Genomic DNA, 19,874 nt, shown 5'->3' on the forward strand with positions numbered 1-19,874 from the left:
GGAGGAGATGTGAATTGCTGAGAGCACAGAGTGGAATGTTGTGGACTGTAGAAACTCAAAGATTCATCAACTAATAAATGGATGAATAAAAATGTGCTATATTCATACAATTAAATATTATTTGGCAGTACAAAAGAATGATACAAGCTACAATATGGCTGAACCTTGAAAACATTATACTAAGTGAAAGAAGCTGGTCATAAAAGACCATATATTATTATATAATTCCATTTATAAGAAATGTCCAGAACAGACAAATCTATATAGATAGAAGTAGATTAATGGAGGGGAGGATTAAGGAAAAGGGGAGTAATTGCTAGGGTACAGGGTTTGTTTGTGTTGTGATGAAGATGTTCTGGAATTAGACAGTGGGAATGGTTTAAAACTCAATGAGTATACATTAAAAACCCCTGGATTATACTTTAAGAGGATGAATTGTATGGTATATGAATTATATCTCAAAGTTATTTTAAAAAAGGTGGGAGGATGACATCTATTTCCCTTCCTGCTGAATCTGGCCAGGCTTGTGACTTGCTTTGAACAACAGAACACTGGGTAACTAATGCTGTGCCAGTTCTGGGCCTAGCCATTAAAAGCCTGGAAGCTTCTACTTTCACACTCTTGGAAGCTAGCTGCCATGTAAAGAAGCTCAGACTAGATGAGAGACTATGTATAGAGAGAGGCGTAATGGAGGCAAACCAAGACCCCAGTCATGTGAGTGAAGCCATCTTGGACATTACAGCCCCAGCCAAGTTGACAGCTGAATTAAGTCATGCAAGTGACCCCAGGAGAGATCACATGAAGCCAACTCACAGGATCCTGAGAAATAATAAATCATTATTTTAAGCCACTGAGTTTTGGGGTGATATCCCATATAATAGCTAACTGAAACAGTCTCTCTGGGCTCAGATTCCATCTCTGTAACATGGGACTAATGCTACTGGGTCATTAAGATTACATAAGGCTAATACCAGGCACTGTGCTCTAGAAATACTAGTTGTTATAATTATTATTATTATTAACCCCCCCGGAAACCCCTGAAGTACTGCTCTCTGGGAAGTCTTATTCCCACAATCACTCGCTGCTTCCAATCACATAGTTTCCAAAAAGCTAGTATCCTGAGGAAAAACAAAGGTTTTTCTTAACTACAATTTCTGAAAAATGAACTTTGAGCCATAAACAGGCTACCAAAGAAGGTTCTGCTTTGGTTAGCCATCTACCCACCTACCTATCCATTCAACACACAAGTAAGTCCTTACTAATTACCAGACACCAATCAGAACAGCCAAAGAAGACCCTCCCTTCTCTGACAAAGAAGCCATTTCCACCTAGGTAGCTGTCAACAGAATGGAGTGCACACTTGAACTTCAGCTTGAGAGATGGTATCTGTGGTAGTAGATCAATCTAAAATCATCCAGTTGGAGGAGAAAACCCTTAAGTTTCCATAGAAAGCTCAGAGACATGGCACAGAATACAAGCCCCAAGAATGACTCTCAATGGGGAATCCCAGAAGCAATACAAAGAGTAAGGAATGAAATAAGTCCCTAAAGGGTGCATCCCTTAGTGAGGGGATAAAAGGGTCGCATTCATAAAACCTGGACCCCAGGTGAGAGGACTTGACCATCTGGCAGCACCAGCTGTGTCTGGGTGCAGAATGGGTTGAGCAGTTACCAATTCACAAGCTGATAACAGAGAAAAAGTCCCGTAGGAAAGGACATTAAACAGCTTTTAACTGCATTTATGAAATCATGATAAACAGAGCCTTTTAATCCTAAGAAGGATTAAGATATTATTTTCTCAAAAAGGCTGATGTAATACTTAAAATACACCAATGGTAAAGAAAGACAAAATTTGTATATCCTGCATGAGGGTACAAAGTCCACCAACCCCAGGAAGCACTTTCTCTAGACAAACTCCATAGAGTTCCAAATCAATCAAATGCTAGTCAGTCAGCATAAACAATGTAGTCTAGAAATGGCCTACATACCATAGATGGCACGGGCTATGGGTGAAAGATATAACACCAGGCAGGCACTGGGCTGTGTGTATTAGATAATCCAAATGCTGGGCTGACTTTTCATTGACATACAATATACAAGGAAGTGCACAAAAAGTAAGTGTACAGCTTGAAGAACATTTATACCTGGACTAAGGCAAAGAATATTCCTAATACCCCAGAAGGTTCCCTTGTGCCCTTCCCAATCAATAACCAATCCCACCCTGGTCTCTACTCAGAGCCAGGAGTAAACACAATTCTAATCTTCATCACCACTGATTAGTTGGGCTTATTTTTGAATTGCACATAACTTGGAATCATACATCCTGTGGTCTTTTCAGTCTGCCTTCTTTCATTCCTCACAGGGTTACCTTTTCCTGAAGCAGAAAACCAGGAAATTGAGATTTATTTTCAGGAAACCCCCCTCTGATGTCACAGACCTGGATGCCAACTACTCTGATTATACTTCCTGCATTCTCCCAAACCTGTGTTATTAAACTTACAGCAAAACAGAATCTTGGATTGTAAAAGCTTTCCTTCAAGATAAACCAAATCTTTTAAAGGTATGCAAACTGATTCAATCTTAACACAGCCTCTGATCTCACACTATAAAAATATTATTTTTCCCATATTAGTGCAAAACTCCTCTTAAACATATTTTTCTTCCCTGGCATCCACCCATTCTAAAGGATCCTCAAATCCTAAAATAAAATAAGCCATAGATTCTATTACTACTTTTGATTAGTAAGGGGTTAAACTACAGGAAAATCTCAGAGGCAGCCTAAGGCCCTAAATTCAGGTGAATGTGGGTCAGAAAAGACAGGAGAGGGACACAAGTACAACAAGAAGTTACAGGTATAGATTCTATCAGGATTCAATTCTGAGATCTGCCACTTTTAGCTGGGTGACCTTGGGCAAATCATTACTCCACTCTGTGCCTCAATTATTTCACTGGGTAAAATAGGAATAACCTCATAGGATTGTTGCAAGGATTAAATGTTAATGTACATAAAGCTCTTAGGAGACCACGTGGCATATAAGCACTCAGTAAGAATTAAGCTGAAAGCACTGGAAGAGAGCAACTATTCAGCAAACCGAAAGGTTATGAGACAGTCATAGCAGTCAGCAAGATACCTAGTACAGTGCTTCTCAAGATGGTTCCTTTCTAACCCTTCATACACGGATACTTTTCGTAAAATGCAAGATCACATGCTTGAATGTCAGGAAATGTCAAATTGCTCTAAAGGTTTATAAATGTTTACTCTTACTTTCTGTGCTTGTCTCACCATAGCCCAGTAGCGCTCGGGGACTGGCACCAGTGTGCAGAGCAAACGTTGAGTAGCACTGTTCCAGCACACAAGGACCCACGAGCTGGCTGAAAACCCAGCCAGCAGATTCAACAGAATTATGAAAACATGTTAGTAAAGAAAACCAACCCCAAAGCAGGGCTAAGAGGATGACTTGAGGGTCAACAAACTGAAATAAAATAATCCCAACAGGCTAAACCTGAAAAACAAAACTGATGGCCAGAGCAAGAAGCCAACTGGTTCTTCCCCCACTGGTGCTCCAGGAGGTGTGCTCAGAAAACATGTCGGCCAGGAAGTCATCAGCCCCACAGGAAACAAGAGAAATGAAGGAAGTAGGTAGAACTGACTCAGGTTTCCTGAGAAAGAAGTCCTCTCAGGAGTAAGAAGCCACTCTAAGCAGTCACCAAGCTTTGAGAAAGTCAACCACGGCACACAAAGGTCAGAGTTTCTTCTCTGCCAAAGAAAACTGGCAAACATTTCATTTGGTGACATAGGACTGCACACACATGCCCACATATCCATCTACACGCACCCCGTTCACAGTACCTGTGGTTTTAGGAGGCTCCTGAGGTCCGCCTTGCCAGCCATACTGTGGGTATCCTTGGTAGGGGTACCCCTGAGGTGGTGGGTAAGGTCCTCCCATAGGTCCTGGAGGGTAGACCTCAGGCCCCATTGGTTGTTGTGGATAAGGTGGATATGGGGCCGTCGGACCAGGGCCCGGATATGGTGGAGGATTCCCTGGGTTCATTAGGGGACTGAAGAATGTACCTAAGAGGCAAAGAATGAAAATTATTTGCATTTAATCAATGGAAATCATTAGGAAAAAAATTTCAACTCAAGAGATCATTTACAAAATGCCTTAAAGGTATCTCAAACCTCTTGCAAATCTTCAGCTCTGCCCATTTTGTTTCTTTCTGACCATCATAACTGGCAAACATCTCATGTAACTGTTCATTTGCCTTTGTCTGCCTTCCCCACAGTAGACTGTAGGCTAGGACAGCAGGGATCAGGTCAATTCTGAATCATCACCATGACCTTAGAGCTTAGTATAGTGCCTGGCACAAGGCAGGATCCTCAATAAATGTGTTGAATGAAGAACAGGATGTTATTTTGTGTTTTAATTCTCTGAAATGTCCATAAATGTGACTGGATAGCTCTAAGAAGAAGGTACAAAGTCTAACAGCACTAATTATAAGTCAGATCAGCAGACGCTGACCCAGTATTAGCAGTCCTCCAATAAACAGGGTTGGGCCACACGGGGTTTTCTAACAAGCAGCACTGCCAGCAGTGACCAACCAAAGTGTGGAACGGCCGCCACCGCCCTGGGCACTGGGGTGATCTGGTTGCTTCCCCAGGGCCATAGCCCTGTCATCACTGGAAGAGGGCAGAGCTGTCTATAGAGGATGCTAAGTATCTCCCATGAGCATCCAGGCTCCCAGGACTCTGGAGGGCTCACCAGGAACCCCCACTTGTGTTTATAGGTTCCTGTTCTCAGTGGTTTGCTTCTGTGAGAGAGGCCATTGCTTCCCAGCCTCCAAGCCTGTTAACCATTCTCCTGATTGGGCTTCAAGTTCAATGGGAAGAGCCATCTCATTTCCATTATGCCTGTAACCTCCACAGTGCCCGACACAATGACTTCCAGAAGAAAAGTATTACTGGGGAATGCCAAGTCCATATGCTGGATGAACAGCGTGATACCTGTCATCTTGCTGCTTTGTACTGTTACCCATCTCTAGTACTGCTATTTAACTTTTCACCTATTTGAGTGTCTTCTATCCCCAACTAAAGAGCAAGTCAATAGAGGGAAGAGTCTCATACCCAAAATTTACCATTTTGAGTATTACTAAATACTTAGTAAATTTAGTAAAAATTTTTTATTTACTAAATTTCACTTAATTCTTTTTCATAACATGCAATCACTAAGTAAGTGATTCTATATGAAGAATAGAATAGCTATTAAGTAAGGGTCCCCAGAAAAATCTGAATTAAAATTAACAGACTTTGCCGGTTGCCCACACAACAGCCATATCCCCCCTTTGTAACAGTAGTCAGATTTCCAGTTAGATGTCCACTCATTCTTGCAGTTCATGTGCTTCAGGGAAGCTCATCCTCTACCAGCTCCAGAGACAGCCCAATCTATCCTAAGTCGGTCCAGATCACCTTTCCTTTTACATTAAGATTGATTCAAAGGAATCCAGGATTAAGCCAATCACGAATGGCATCCTTAGCCACTGGGATTGTTTCTGAAGTGGTTTAATCAGTTAAAAGCTTGGAGGCTCTCCTAACGCACTCCCAGCTTTCCCTTTGTCTTAATACAGGCACACACAAAGTATAGCAAGAACACATGTCCTACAAAATTGCTGACAGCCAATGTGCAGACCTGAGGGAGCCAGTCTCAAGATGAAGTAGGCACTTCAGGAAGGGAGAGCAGAAAGAAGGAAAGGAATGGGATTCCAGAAGACTGTAACAGCTCATACATCAGACTAAAACCCAGCCTAACCTAAACTGCCTCTAAAGGATTTCCAGTCCTAGGAACCAATAGTAAGGTAGGCTAATGAACCCTTCTGGGTGACATCCAATCACCCACACATCATGCAGTGCTGACTGTTCCTGACACTGTGCTATGCAGGAGGGTATAGAGATGAACACAGCTCATACTCTTCTCTTGGGTAACTGGTTAAAAAAAACAGTAAGGATAGTGATTTTTAGAAAAGGTGGTAAATAGACTGCTGGGTAGGAGTAGGGGCTTAAACCCATAGGAAAAGGAGGGAGTGGGGAGAATGTCATTTGAGGGAGGTGATTATAAATTGAAACATTTTAATATAGACTCAGAATGGCTTGAGGGTCTCTATTTTGACTGCAATTGTAGTCTGTCCCCTATTTTCTCTTATTTTCCCAGGGATCTGACAAGCGTTCAGAAAAGAACTAGAACTCTTTCCCTTCTCTGCTCCCTGGTCTATGCCCACATGGCATAACACTTTGACCTGGGAATGGCCTTTCTCTTTACCCTGACACAGAGGCTCACTGGGACTAACACTGCAATCATCCCATGAATTGGGGTGTCTGCAATTGCTGACCACTTCTGTATTTCCTCTCCTACTGAGAAGGCTTCAGTTCCTGTGCGAAACCTAGAGAGCCCTGGTCAACACAGAATCAGTTTCATTAACCCCTCTACGGTCATTCCATTACTTATTTTTTAAGTCACAGAAGTAGACCACAGTATCCTCTTTCCTGAAATTCACTGTGCATATTGGGGGAGAGGGGTCCTTCAGACTGACCTAATTCCACCAAAACTGTAGTTTAATTTGATTAGTCCAACAAGAGCCTGCAGTAATAACCTCAGAACTGCAGACCTCAGTATTTCATGACTTTTCTTGACCCATCTATTTCTCATTATCCTGTGTAGTTCTCTCCTGGGACCCTCAAAACTCTCCCAAATGTATGTGTCCTCCCTGCTTCTCCCTCTATTATGTTTCCCTCTTGTCTCTGGTGTGTACCTTTCTCCCTCTGCCTGAGGAGTCACAGTGTCCAGGGGGGAAAACCCCATGTGGTACTCACAGCGGCACTTTAAAGAGTGTAAGCCATAGAGATGCTCCAGCAGCCATGCGCCCTCCCCCCACCCCATCCCTGCTCACATTCTGTCCCTGTGTTCCTAAGACAGTCATCTTAGAGGAATAAAAATCTGGATCTATTTTCAGTTTCCTCTAAACAAGAAAAAGACAAACAGTAAGAGAAAGAAAACAGCAAAAGTCACAGAAACAGCATCTGTGCTGAGATCAAAGTCCTTTTGAAAAGCAGGACCTCACCCAGTGGGAATCAATTATTCCCAAGCTTGTACAGAAGCAAGGCAATATAAAAACTTACTTAACACTAAGACAGTCTAGTACAAAGCACTTAACATAACCAAAACACAAATGAGCTTTACATTTAAGGTATGAAACTAGGCTTTGTAATATGAATGTTTTCCCTTATAAATCTGGTCAGGTGAAATGGAAGTCCTACTATGAGGATCCAATGTAAACAGTGGAAATCGTAGCATTAAAGACAAATCAAAGATCCAAAAGAGCGCAAATCGAGCAGCAGCCAAGAACCACTAACAGATTGTATTGAATGACCCCTGCTATACTATGATCCCATTCAAGACATGCTCAGACACAGAATTAGCAAGTATTCAAGGGTACAATGAGAAAAGCAGAAACTATTCTTTGGGAAAGTGGTCCATGGAGATAAGATCACTATTTTAAAAACCTCATCAAAGTAGAAGTGCAGCAAAGAGCAATATTTTCAAAGTTATTGTTTTAAAAATTACAAGATACCTGGTAGCCTGGCATTGAACCTGCAGGCAGCACTATTGGAGAATTTTCTCCTGGAAAAACTAAACAGCCCCAATGGAAAAAAATTACTGATACTAATAGCTGAGGAGACTCAAAGAAATGACTCGCCCAGTCATCTCCCAGTAAAGCCCATATACACAGAATTTCTAATTGACTTTTTATTATCTCATACATCAAAGATTATCAGACATTTGGGGGGAACCAGCCATGTAAAAGACAGAGCAAAACAAAACAGGAAAAAGGAAAAAAACAAAAAAAACAACCTAATACCCAACAAGAGAAAAGAGTTGAATAAATTATAGTACATATACATGGTAGTTCTTTTGCAGTCATTTTAATTTGTCTTTGAAGCATTATTTAAGTGTAAGAAAAATTTTAAAGCTACATAGTCAGCATGATCCCAATTTTTAAAATATAAATACTGATATATATCAAACCTCCAGATAACCCCGATTACCCCCTTAAGGACTAGAGAAGGAACATTCACATATCCAGAACATGTGACATCCACTATCCAGACCAACAGTCATCTAGAGGATGACCACCTCAACAAATCCAGAGGCTAAGAAGGCAGGACTGATTTTTCTCAAGAATGTACTTTCTACTATAAGAACTCTTAACTTTTCTTTCTTCTTCGAAACACTCTCGGTACGGCTCACTTGCGTTTCTGGCTTGCAAACCCTGACCTTTGAATAAATCTCTAGTATTTATTTCCAGCAAAGCCTCCAGACTCTTTTTGAGTTCATTTCACAATGTTCTTGTGGGGGTGGGGGAATGAACCTTGATCCTCATCTTTATAAACAAAAATGATTCACACTATATCATGCACCTATATATAAAAGCTAAAACAATCAAGCTTTTACAAGTACATACTATACTCATGATTTTGGCAGTATTTACCTTATGGCCCAGTAACTCTATTCTTAGATATACATATATACTGAGGTGAAATGAGTGCCTAAGTCTACCGAAGACATATAACAATGTTCCAAGCAGCTTTACTTATAATAGCTCCAAACTAAAAACCATCCAAATGTTCACCAAGAGCAGAACCGATAGATTACGATGTAGTTGTATAACAGAAAATTGCCCAGCAATAAATAAAAGGAACACTATGTGCAACAATGTGGATAAATCCTACGGACAAAGATGAACAAAAGAAGCCAGACTCAACAGACTTCACACTGTATGACTCCATTTATGTGAGGTTCAAGAACAGCCAAATGAATCTATGAATATTGACAAAGAGGCACAAGGAGAGCCTTCTGGGATAACGGAAATGTTCTACATCTTGAGCTGAGTCATGTTTACATGATTGCTATGAAACCACTGAGTTGTATCTTAAGATTTTTGCACTTTAAGTTGAACAGTAACAGCAGACAGACAAAATTCTGGCTAGAAGGAAAAATTTGGCTGGAATTATAGGCAATTGTTATTTACTTATATTCTTTTGTATTTCTAAGAGTTTGACTAAGGCAACCTATATAGTCAGAAAAAAATTAAGTTTTTTAGTGCTTTTCACGCTGCCCATCTTTTTTTAAATAGCTACAATGCCTCTGTAGACCTTCTATCCACTTCCAGTACCCCAATTTACTTTCCAATTACTAATCTTCCCCTTGTTGGTAACCTACTTTGTATCTGCTTTTCATTGCTTTTTACAGTGATTTCTGTAATTGTGATTCTTTTTTCACAAGACACTTCAGCTCCCTAAGCCCTTTAAAAATGTTTTCTTTCTGCTTTGAACTGAAGAGTTACTTAGCTAAGTAGTGGACATGGGATAAAAAGCAAAATTCTCTTGATTCATGCAGATTTTCCCACCTTGTAAATGATCGTATGGTTATAACCCAAAGTCTTGCTTATCCTTCCATCCTTACATATCCTTCTTGGGAATTTATACTTTGTCCTTAAAGTTTAAGAACATGAGAGCAGATCTTATTCTAAAGACCTCCTGTGTCTTTTTTTTTTTTAATTCCTTGATTAGCTGGCCTTTTAATAGGATCTTTGTAAATAGGTTATTTTATATTCTAGGTCCCTCAATTTTTCTTGATTCTCATACCCATAATTTTGGGTATCGTTTGTTAGGCTAAAAACAGCTTTAGAATTACTGGTTTTGTGCTGCTTTATCATCTCCTGTTTATAGCTTTTGTAACCCTGTGAACTCAGCACTAGTGGTTCCAGGCACTACCGAGATTATGGTAAACAAGAGACAATTTCTTCTCGAGCTAGTGAGAGAGACAGACATTAACATCAGCAATTATGAAACCAGCTAAGAGAGAGGAAACGCTTGGTACTGTGAGCTCAAAGTAGAGACCACAGGTCAGTGTGAGTTAAGCATACACACACTGGTCAGAGGTGACAATCTGTGAGAAAGAGCTGAATGCCTCTGAGGAATTGAATAGGTTCATTATGGCTGAAGCACATAGTATGAGATGAGGGTCAGTTCACAAACAGCCTTGTAAAGAATAGGACCATTTCAGGATTATTGCAGCTTCCTTTTCTATAGTTATTCTTTATCTCTTTTAAAAAGATTCACGTGCCCAGCAGGCGTGGCTCAGTGGTTGAGCATCCACCTATTATCTAGGAGATCGAGGTTCGATTCCCGTTCAGGGCACATGCCCAGGGTGTGGGCTTGATCTCCAGTGGGGAGTATGCAGGAGGCAGCCAATCAATGACTTTCTCTCATCATTGATGTTTCTATCTCTCACTCTCTTTCTCTCTGAAATCAATAAACATATATTAAAAAAAATAAATAATTTTAAAAGATGCACATAACTTTACTTATGCTTACTTTTTGGATATTATCAGCAAACCTAATACTGTTTATCAATATAAGTACCTACTACATGACAGGCCAAGTACTGGGGATATGAAAGAAAGAATTCTATCTAGCTGGCTGGCTTGCTCTTCCCCTTCTGTACTGCTAATAAAAATAAAGTTATCTTTTTTATTTGTCTCATTGCATCAGGTGGAAAGTGCTAGAAATTCTCCATATTTTGGGGGTGAGGATAGTTTTCTGATATAGACTAAACAAAATTCACTTTGGGTGGTCCAGAGGGTGGGTCCCCTCCAAGAGTTATGCAAGTTTCCTGAAACTGAGGTACAAGTAGAGCCTGAATGATGCTACCATAGGGAAAGTCATGCCACACATACATGTGAGTATCTGAACCCCAAACCACCAGAGCAGGCATTCCAGAACCTTCAAATCCAAACCAAAAATAGACATTCTAGAATCTATACCTGACATGGACCACTTTACATGGGAACCCCAGAGTGACAGCAGGGATTTACTTACTGAAAATACAGTAGTGACACTCCCAACAATAGAGCAATATCAGCAAACCTCACAGTTATCATAACCCAGACAAGATCTTTGTTTTTATGATTTGTTCACCATTTCTAACACATTTTGCTGTGTTACCATTTCCTAAGTTGCTCTTCTTTTGGGGGCAGACTGGAGGGAGACATCCTGTAGTGTTACTTCATTACTATACAAATACTGATTTTGGAGTTGGCTTCCCAAATATTACTAGCCACCTCCTATCTGAATCACCATCTTTTGTTTGCCAGAGAGTTCCACCAGATCCTGAGCTGTCATATAATCAATGAATGACTAAATATTAGAGCATGTCTTTTACATCAACATTTTGGTTTGTGGCTCTAAAATAGTCTCTCTGTGGAGTACACAGTGACCCACAGCTTAGAAATGGGACCCTTCCTGAACAAGGACATCAAAATGCACACAAAAGGCAAAAATACAATAGTGGATCCTATTTCTGGAAGCCCCATCCTGGAGTAATGAAACGTTCAGAGACTGTCTATTTTATTTTATTTTCTCCAAAAAATATTTTATATAAAAACTACACATTGCTTTTATAACTGAGTTTCACATGAAACTAAAAACTCTACAAACTATTTGGTAACAATGTGCTAATGCCATTCAGCCACTATCCTCAACATTGAAATAATACAAAGATGTAAGCAGTCTCGCCCTGGCCAGTGTGGTTCAATGGTGGGAGTGTAGGCCAGCTCACTGAAGGGTCTTAGGTTCGATTCCAGTCAAGGGCACATACCTGGGTTGCAGGTTCAATCCCTGGCCCCAGTCAGGGCACATGCAGGAGCAACTGACTGATGTTTCTCTCTCTCCCCCTCCCCTCCCTTCCATTCTCTAAAAATAATGGAAAAAATATCGAGTGAGGATTAACAACAACAAAAATGTGAGCATTCTCAACTTGTCCTGACACATCAGATTATGAAAAATCTGAAAAGTCATACCCACATTAGTTATCTACAGTAGTTCAACATTATTGGAAAATACAGGGTTGGGCAAAAGTAGGTTTACAGTTATCAGTATGTAAAAGTTTTTATTCTTGTATTATTATTTATTAATTCTTGTATTATTTTCCAGACAAACAACTGTAAATCTACTTTGGCCCACCTTGTCTGGCTATAACCATTAATCTCACCTCCCTCCAATACTAAACTTGGTAACATACATTTCAGCCCTCTTCCAGCCTTGTAGACTTTGAGGGAATCCACAGATGCTGCCTTCAACAGAGGATAACACATCATCTCCTAAAATCTTTTTTCATAAAGCTTTCTATACAGAACTTCTGGCTGGATCCAGGACCTGGTGCTCTATAAAATATAAGCTCTATAACATTTCTTAAACAGCCCTAAAAAAAAAATCATTGCTACCTGAAAATATCTATCAAATAAAATAATCTACCCCTTAGTTGCCCAGGCCCTGGTATTCCAGTCCTCACTAATGTTTGGAGGAAACATCCTTCTTTTTTTTTTCTTTAAAAGATTTTTTAAAATTACTCTTTAAAAAAAAAAAAAAGTTTTTATTGATTTTAGAGAGGAAAGGAGAGGGAGAGAGAGACAGAAACATCAATTCGATGAGAGACATGGATCACTGCCTCCTGCACCCCACCAGGGCTGACCCCACAGCCTGGGCATGCGCCCTGACCAGGAATCAAACCACTGACCTCTTGGTTCATGGATCAACATCAACCCCTGAGCCACACTGGCTGGGCAGAAACATCCTTCTTTTTATAGAGGGTCCATCCTTTTTTTTCTTACAAATTCTTCAACAAAGACACATTTTTAAGTGAAACTTCAAATAAATAAATAAAAGCACCCTATTCTTTGAACCAGCAATTTCACCTTTAGAAATTTATCCTACAAATATATACTACAGCTAGGATGCCAAAACCTCCCAATTTTATACACATAATTTTATACCACACAACACACATTTACTGCCGTGTTGGTTTATAATAGCTGTATAGCATACATATTATATATATAAGACATGCATATACATGTACATATTTATGATATATTACACTCTAAAGGCCCTCAATATGGAAATGATTAAACAAACCGTGGAATTTCCAAACGATGGAACTACTATTTGACCCTTAAGAAGAACGAGGCAGAATTACATGTGCTGATGTGGAAAAGTGTCAACACAGTTAAAAAAGCAAATTGCAACACAGAGCATTCTACTGTCCCATTTGGGTTTAAAGAGTACAGTTCTATATCTAGACCTGAATAGATTCCAGTTATACTAATATAATTTTTCATTAAACTGTACTTTTGTTATATATATTTTCTATACATATTTAACAATTAAAGTTAAAACCCCTGCTAATCATTTTCGAGTGAAGTCTGCCACATGATTTTTAGGAGGAAAAAAATCCATTTCTTAACTCATTGAGCAGAAAAGCCATGCTTTTAGATGCTTCCAACAACCATTCAACTACCACTGAGAACACAGTTTGTTCCAGTCACCCCCTGGAAAAACCCAGCTCAGGGCAGGATCCACAGTTGCAAATAGTCCCATGGGTTCCAGGCCAACCTAATCAAGGACCGCTTTTCCAGCCTTTGTTAGTCACCTACGGTCCTCTGCAGAAGCCAGAGGACTGCCTGGACACAGGACTCCTGATTCTGCTTCTGCCTTCAGCTTCTAGAAGGACTCCTGAGGGTGGACCTCAGTCCCTTGTCTGCCAGCTGACAATGCCAGCAAATCCTGACCAGAGTCCCCTCCAGTTTCATCCAATGACTCAGATCAGGGACTCTGGACAGTACCCCACCAGCGCTATCGGAAAGCAGTAGGGAAGTCAAGGTTGGTTCCTCCTCAGAAGAAAAGGCTGGGTACCTATGAACTACATCTAGTAACTGGGACACAGAGGACAGCACTGCTAACTCTGGAACTTCAAATAGCCAGCCCTCAAAGTGACAATCGGGAGAAAATGAGGCCCAGTGAGAGGGAGGGTTGAGAGAGAAAGCAGCGGTGAACAGAAGGGAAAGGAAAAGGAAAGAAAGCTGTTAACACAGAAAGTGAGGTGGGGAAATGAAAGAATAGGTTAGAGCATGGAGAGAGAGAGAAAGGGATCAACTCTGCCCCCTGCCAAGTTGAGAGGACACATTAGAAGGGGGACTGGCCCATCCCTCCCAACAAGCCTGATAAGGCTACTTCCCAGGCCAGGTCCCCCACCAGCACAGCCCCTGAAAGACTGTCTCTGCCAGACTGCCCCCCACCGCCCCAGCATTAGATTTAGGCTTTGTGGGAAAGTTGAAATCTTGATGGCTTAGAAAGAGGCCCTAGAGCTGAATGTGCTGGTAATTTAACTACGCACTCCGGGTTCCTGAGGGACACCAACCAGCCCTGGCTTTGCTCCACCATTAAAGCTTGCCCTTCTGACCCTTGGAGGAAGCAGGCTCAGCCAGCCCCGCGGGGTGGCTCTTAATGCAGCTCACTTTCCCCTCCTTTCTTTGCTTCATTTTCATAGGATTTTTAAAGGAATAGGCGTTATGGACAGCAAAGGTTAGAAAACACAAATGCTGGATGGTATCTTCAGATTTCCTGTCATTAGTAGCACCCACAAAGAGCTACTATACATATGGAAGAGAAGGGGCTCAAAGTATACGGTACTGAGGGGTTAAAAAAAAATTGCATCCACCCTGAACTGAAACCTGAGTTTTCCAAGAGCACGCATGCACAGGAAGAACAATACACTGCAGCACCAATGAAGTCACACCCCTGGTGAAGGGCCTGGAACTCATTCTCAAGGTGGCTGCAGCTATTCGGGGTCTTTTTTGGTTCCATATAAATTTTCGAATGTTTGTTCTAGGTCTGTGAAATATGCTGTTGGTATTTTAATAGGAATTGCATTAAATTTATAAATTGCTTTGGGTAGTATGAAGGGCCTGGAACTTAAATAGCACAGTCTCACCACCACTCAGGCTTCCTTTTGGCAAATTTCATATAAAAACACCAGTGGTTTCACACTGACTGCACTTATTTCTTTTTAACTCCTAGATTCTTCACTCTGCTGTCTTCCTGGTATCACAGAGCCACATGGAGTTTCAGAAGATGGGATTTAAAGGGCCTCCTCTGAAGGCCTGCCTACCCCAAACCATCTCTACCATCTGCCTATGGACCTCTGAAAAAATACAGTTAGTGAGTCATTCTTTGGCTGAAGGCAGTACTTACCCTCCCCAAATGACCCTGCCCCAGGTCCTGACACTGAAAGCTGACCCGCAAAGTGCTGCGGGGCAGCGCTGGAAATTTAACGTGGCAGAAGTCTAGCACCATTTCCCAGGGATTCCTCTCCCCACAAACCTTTGCAGTTCAATGGTTCCCCATCCCTACCCTTCTTTGAACACTGACTACATAGTCAGATAATTTTTAATAATAATGTATTTTCTGGGCCAATTCTCTTGGGACTAACTAAGGATTCTTTAGCATAAATCATCAGAGAACTAATGATAGGCACCTGTGAAGGCACTACTCCCCAGTGAGGGTAAATCAAATCCTCCTCCCTCCATAACTACCAACACTCCCTCAAACCATTTAATTGAAAGGGTTCAGATAAATATATACCATCCCTTGTTTTCCTCGGTCATACCACAGGCTTGCTGTCCACGGAGACTGTATTCAAACCATATGCCTCCTTTGCTTGAGGCCTAACTCAGTTCAAATATTCCACATATGTCTCCTAAAAACTATAAAAAAAAGAAGTAATTCCAAGCTCACTTCCTTTTGAAGAGCACTTTGTATATAGTGCCCAAAGCACTGTAAACCTTTTTGGCTGGAGGGTCATGCTCAATCCCCTCTCTTCTCTACTGCTGTGTTTTAACTGCTGACTCCCATTTTATAGCCAAGCCAATTAGTAGCGTTGGCCAAGCATGGGGAGCTTGAAGGTCTGGAACAGGGCACTCAGCTCAGTCTGAGACAAACAAGAAGCCTCTCCTGGCAGAATTTCGCTCAAGTGAGAACTGTGCCTAGCCAACAAATGTCTCAAGTCTAAAAGGTGGATATAACAGTTCTGTGCTGTCCCTGGGAACATCAGCAAGCACCTGAATCTCTATTTGACTGAGCAGTAGGACTGGTATACTGACACAGGATAGGGGAATTTTTAAAAATGACTCTTTCAATTTAGTAAGCTTTAATACCCCCTTCTGTCTCTGGTGAGCTTAATAACAAACTCCTTCAGGGTTGAAAGGGTGTAGGGTCTAAAGCCCCACATCTGCTAGGTTATTGACTTACTCCAGGCACTCTGAAAGAGTTGGAAAAAGAGTAGGGGAAAAAATCTGAACTGATTTACATGTGAAATGCAAACATACACTTACCCTCAGGCCTGCAGATTTGATTGCTAACCACGCCTAAACACTCCAGGAAAAAACAACAACAAAAAAGCCTTAGGGTTTGAAGGAGGCTTTTACCAAAATTTAGAATGTCCATCTCTTTTTTATTTTACTACATCTCAAAATCTACCATTCACCCAAGAATTAAAATATTGGCTTTGGATGAGCTTAAATTTCATATAAGCCTCTCATTAATTCTCCATGGTACCTCTGTGAAGGGAGTACTGACTCTTATCCTGTTTCAAGGTCGAGCAATGTTTCAATGCCAAGAAAGGAGGGCCCTGCCCAAGGCCTTGGGTGACAAAGGTGCAGGCTCTGAATGCTCTGAGGGTCTCCGACCCTTACCCTAGTCCTGCCTCTCACCTGGGCCCAGTTCATTCCCCTTAAGGGAGGGCATTTCAGACTCCTGACTGAATACCCAGCCCCAGTGAGCAGTGTTTAGGGAAACACTCTAACTTTTTTTTTTCCTGACAATGAAGTCTTAAATTCTCTACCACTGGGAAAACTTGCGGAGGTGGCAGGGGTGAATGAAAGCGGAAAATTCCCCAAAACTCTTGGCCTACTTAACCACCCTGGCAGCACATCTCGGAGTGTTGCGGGAAAGGGGGGGCGGACTATTTCTTTCAAAAGGAAGCATGATTAGTTCGCCAGTTCAAATACTTCCAAAGAGATTTAGAAAATGGTTAACAATTTTTGTTTTTAAGTGGCAAAGAAATCTAATATCCAGTGATTCTTAATATTATGAGGCTCCTGCAAAACCCCTTAAAAATCACTATTATAACAAGGGAGGGAGTGGGGACTCATCAGGTAATTAGTAATATATGGTAAACATTATTCAGGTGACTTCTTTTACAGAGAATGACTTCACTGATCTGACTGGAAGCTCACTGGAAGTTCTCTTCCCAGGTGCCACCACTCTGGATTTGCCCTCCCTTGAGTGGTGGGCAGGTTTCTGTTTATACACAAACCAGCTGCAGCCACCTTCCCAAGTTCTCAGCAATTCCCTAAACTGCCTTTTACTGTACAAGGTCCCTGGAGGTCCAATTCTGTTTTCTGGAGTCAAACAAATAGAAAACAAATTGGTGGGAAGGTTCAGTCATTTCACCTACCCCTAAATAACAGAAGTTCCTAGGGCTCAACATAAAATGGACATTGCTACATCTTTTTGAGTCACAAAATCAGTAAATTACAGAGTTGGGAAAAACCATAAATCACCAAATCATTTCTCTTCAGTAATCAAAATATTTTCTCCCCGTTTCTCAGGAAATTTACAAAACGGTCAATTAACGCTTAAGCAATCTGATGCTGGGAAGCCACAATCTGAGGGGAACAAGTAGAAAATGGGAATTCTTTGTTCAACAATTCACAAGGAACATGGCGGTCCCTTCAGCTCCCCCAACCCCCATACTCAACGTTTTGGGCACTGATTATCCTTTAATAACCCCCCCCATTAAATCTCCTACCAGTCAGTAGGGGTTCTGGTCTCAGCCTGGGGGACAAGAGGTGTTTGTAAGACAGTTTGAAATCTTTGAAGGACAAGTGCTGTGGACAATCCAACTACTGCACATGTACAGGGTGGAGCAAAAGGTTTACACTTGCTCATATGGAAAATACAATAACTGATAAACAATAATACATGAATCAACGCTGTGTTTTGAGTACTCACAACTGTAAACCTCCCTTCGCCCCACCCTGTAGGGGGCCGCAAAGCTCTCAGGTGGTTATTAAATCTGGCCAAATGAGATACGAAAATGAACTGCAGTGGGTGCTTCCTTTCTCTCATAAGAAGGATTTTTGTTTTAATCTGCTAACAATGGCTGGGGTGCAGGGCACCTGTCTGTTATAAATATTTCATAAATAGGGTTCGCAGAATCCCATCACACCAGAGTTCCAGGTGGTGTCACCTCTTTCCCAGGTTGTCCCAACAGCCTCCTCAGTGTCTCCCCATCCCAGTGATCCTCTAACCTCAATCCAGCCGACGCTTCAGTGACTCCCACAGCACACAAACCCTCAGCTGGGCGCTCAAGTTTTCCTAATCGGCCCTAACCTAATTCTCCAAACTTTTTCCTCCACACAAAGCCCAGTACTTGGTCCAGTGAGTCACCGAATCGTCTTTCCCTTTCCTCCAGCGCAAGTACTGCGGTCTCTTCCCGAGGTCTCCTTTCTCGCTCCCTCTACTCTTCCAGTCCCCCATGGGGTTGGAAGGACAGCCCCCACCGCGCAGGGCTCCGCTCAGATTTCACCCCCTCACCCAACAGGTCTCCCCAGGTCCCAGTCCACCGCCCCCAACCGTCAGGATTCCTCCCCAGCGCAGCACCTGGTCTGACCACCCTCGGCCCGGCTCCCACTCGCGGGGCTCCGGAGAGGCCTCCCGCCCCCCGCAGGCCCGGCTCAGGGCACCCAGCAGGTCCCCGGCAGCGCCCCAGAAATCGCAGCCCGAGGCAAAGAGATGCAGAAGCCTCCCGGAGACGCCCCCCGAGACGGGGTATGGCGAGTGCAGCTCCGAGCCCGCCGACTCCTCCAACCGCGAGACCACTAAACCGCGGCCCCGGAGGCCGGGCGGGCGGCGCGGGATCCCCCTGCCCCGGCCAGCGGCGCGGCGACCGGGAGCCCGAGGAACGGCCGGGGTGTGAGGGTGCGTGTGGAGGGAGACACGGGTGGGCAGCGGGCAGGCTGTTGCCGTTCGCCGGGACTCCCACCCCTCTCCGGGGGCTGCGCGCGCCGGAGCCGGAGCCGGCCCACCCCGCCCCGGTGGCCGCCGCTCTCGGGGAGCCCTCTGGGGAGCTCGGGGATGCGCACAACCCGCCCGCGCCTCACCCCCTCCCTGGTCCCAGCTCGGCCCGGCCCGGCCCGGCCCGGGGCCGCCTCGCCTCGCCTCACCTCTCAGTCAGCGGGCTTGGCACCGGCTAGGTCGGGAACTGACCGGACTCGGCGACACCACACAAATAGCGCAGCCCCAGCCTCACGCGCAGTGAGCGGCAGCGGCGCGCCTGACGTCACCGCAGTCCCGCCTCCCCGAGCTGCGAGTCACCTGATCACCCTGGCAACGCGCGCGGGGCGTGGCGAGGGGCGGTGTCACAGTGCGGGGCCCGCCCCCAGCCTGGGGCCATAGGGCTCCGGGGCAACGCCACCCAGCGCTGAGCCCCGGGACTGGAGATCCGCTGCGGCCTCAGCGCTCCGGCCTCCGCGCCCGGCTGGGCGCCCAGACGCCAATAGGCTCTCCCTCAGGTTGGGCCAGTTCTTCCAGGCTGCAAAGATGCTCCCTCTCCGCTGGAGCAAGCGCCTGGAAGGCAGGGCCCGTGTCCTTAGGGCCCGGCTCAGCACGTGGCACGCAGGGTCAGCCGCGCCTCCTCGCATCTTCTCGGTGTAGACGGGGCTGAGGCTGATTCCTGGGTAGTGCTCTCTGGCAACCTCACAGCAGTAGTGCAGCCTTTGCTGGAGAATGTAATCAGACTTCATTCATTCAGTAGAGGGGAGAGGGACTGGAGCCCAGGCCCAGCCCTCCTGTCCTGAAGGCCTCCTCCTATTCCAACAGAAAGAGAAATCACTGGAACACTCCCAGAGCAAAGTCTGGGACGAGCC

The 19,874-nt window shown here is 43.5% G+C and overlaps 1 protein-coding gene across 2 annotated transcripts in view; it reads right to left on the reverse strand.

The window, feature by feature from the left end:
- The window catches only part of CYSTM1 (cysteine rich transmembrane module containing 1), a 53,895-nt gene extending 34,579 nt beyond the window's left edge, over positions 1–19,316 (reverse strand). For both annotated transcript variants that reach the window (XM_081137318.1, XM_081137317.1), the window contains exons 1-2: positions 19,173–19,316; positions 3,850–4,071 (exon numbers count right to left, since the gene is read on the reverse strand). In XM_081137318.1, the coding sequence (XP_080993444.1) occupies positions 3,850–4,051 (202 nt within the window). In that variant the 5' untranslated portion in view covers positions 4,052–4,071; positions 19,173–19,316. The remainder of the gene's footprint in view (positions 1–3,849; positions 4,072–19,172) is intronic.
- Positions 19,317–19,874: the final 558 nt, after the last annotated feature.

Source organism: Miniopterus schreibersii, assembly GCF_964146895.1.
Source record: "Miniopterus schreibersii genome assembly, chromosome: 4".
Classification (NCBI taxonomy): domain Eukaryota; kingdom Metazoa; phylum Chordata; class Mammalia; order Chiroptera; family Miniopteridae; genus Miniopterus; species Miniopterus schreibersii.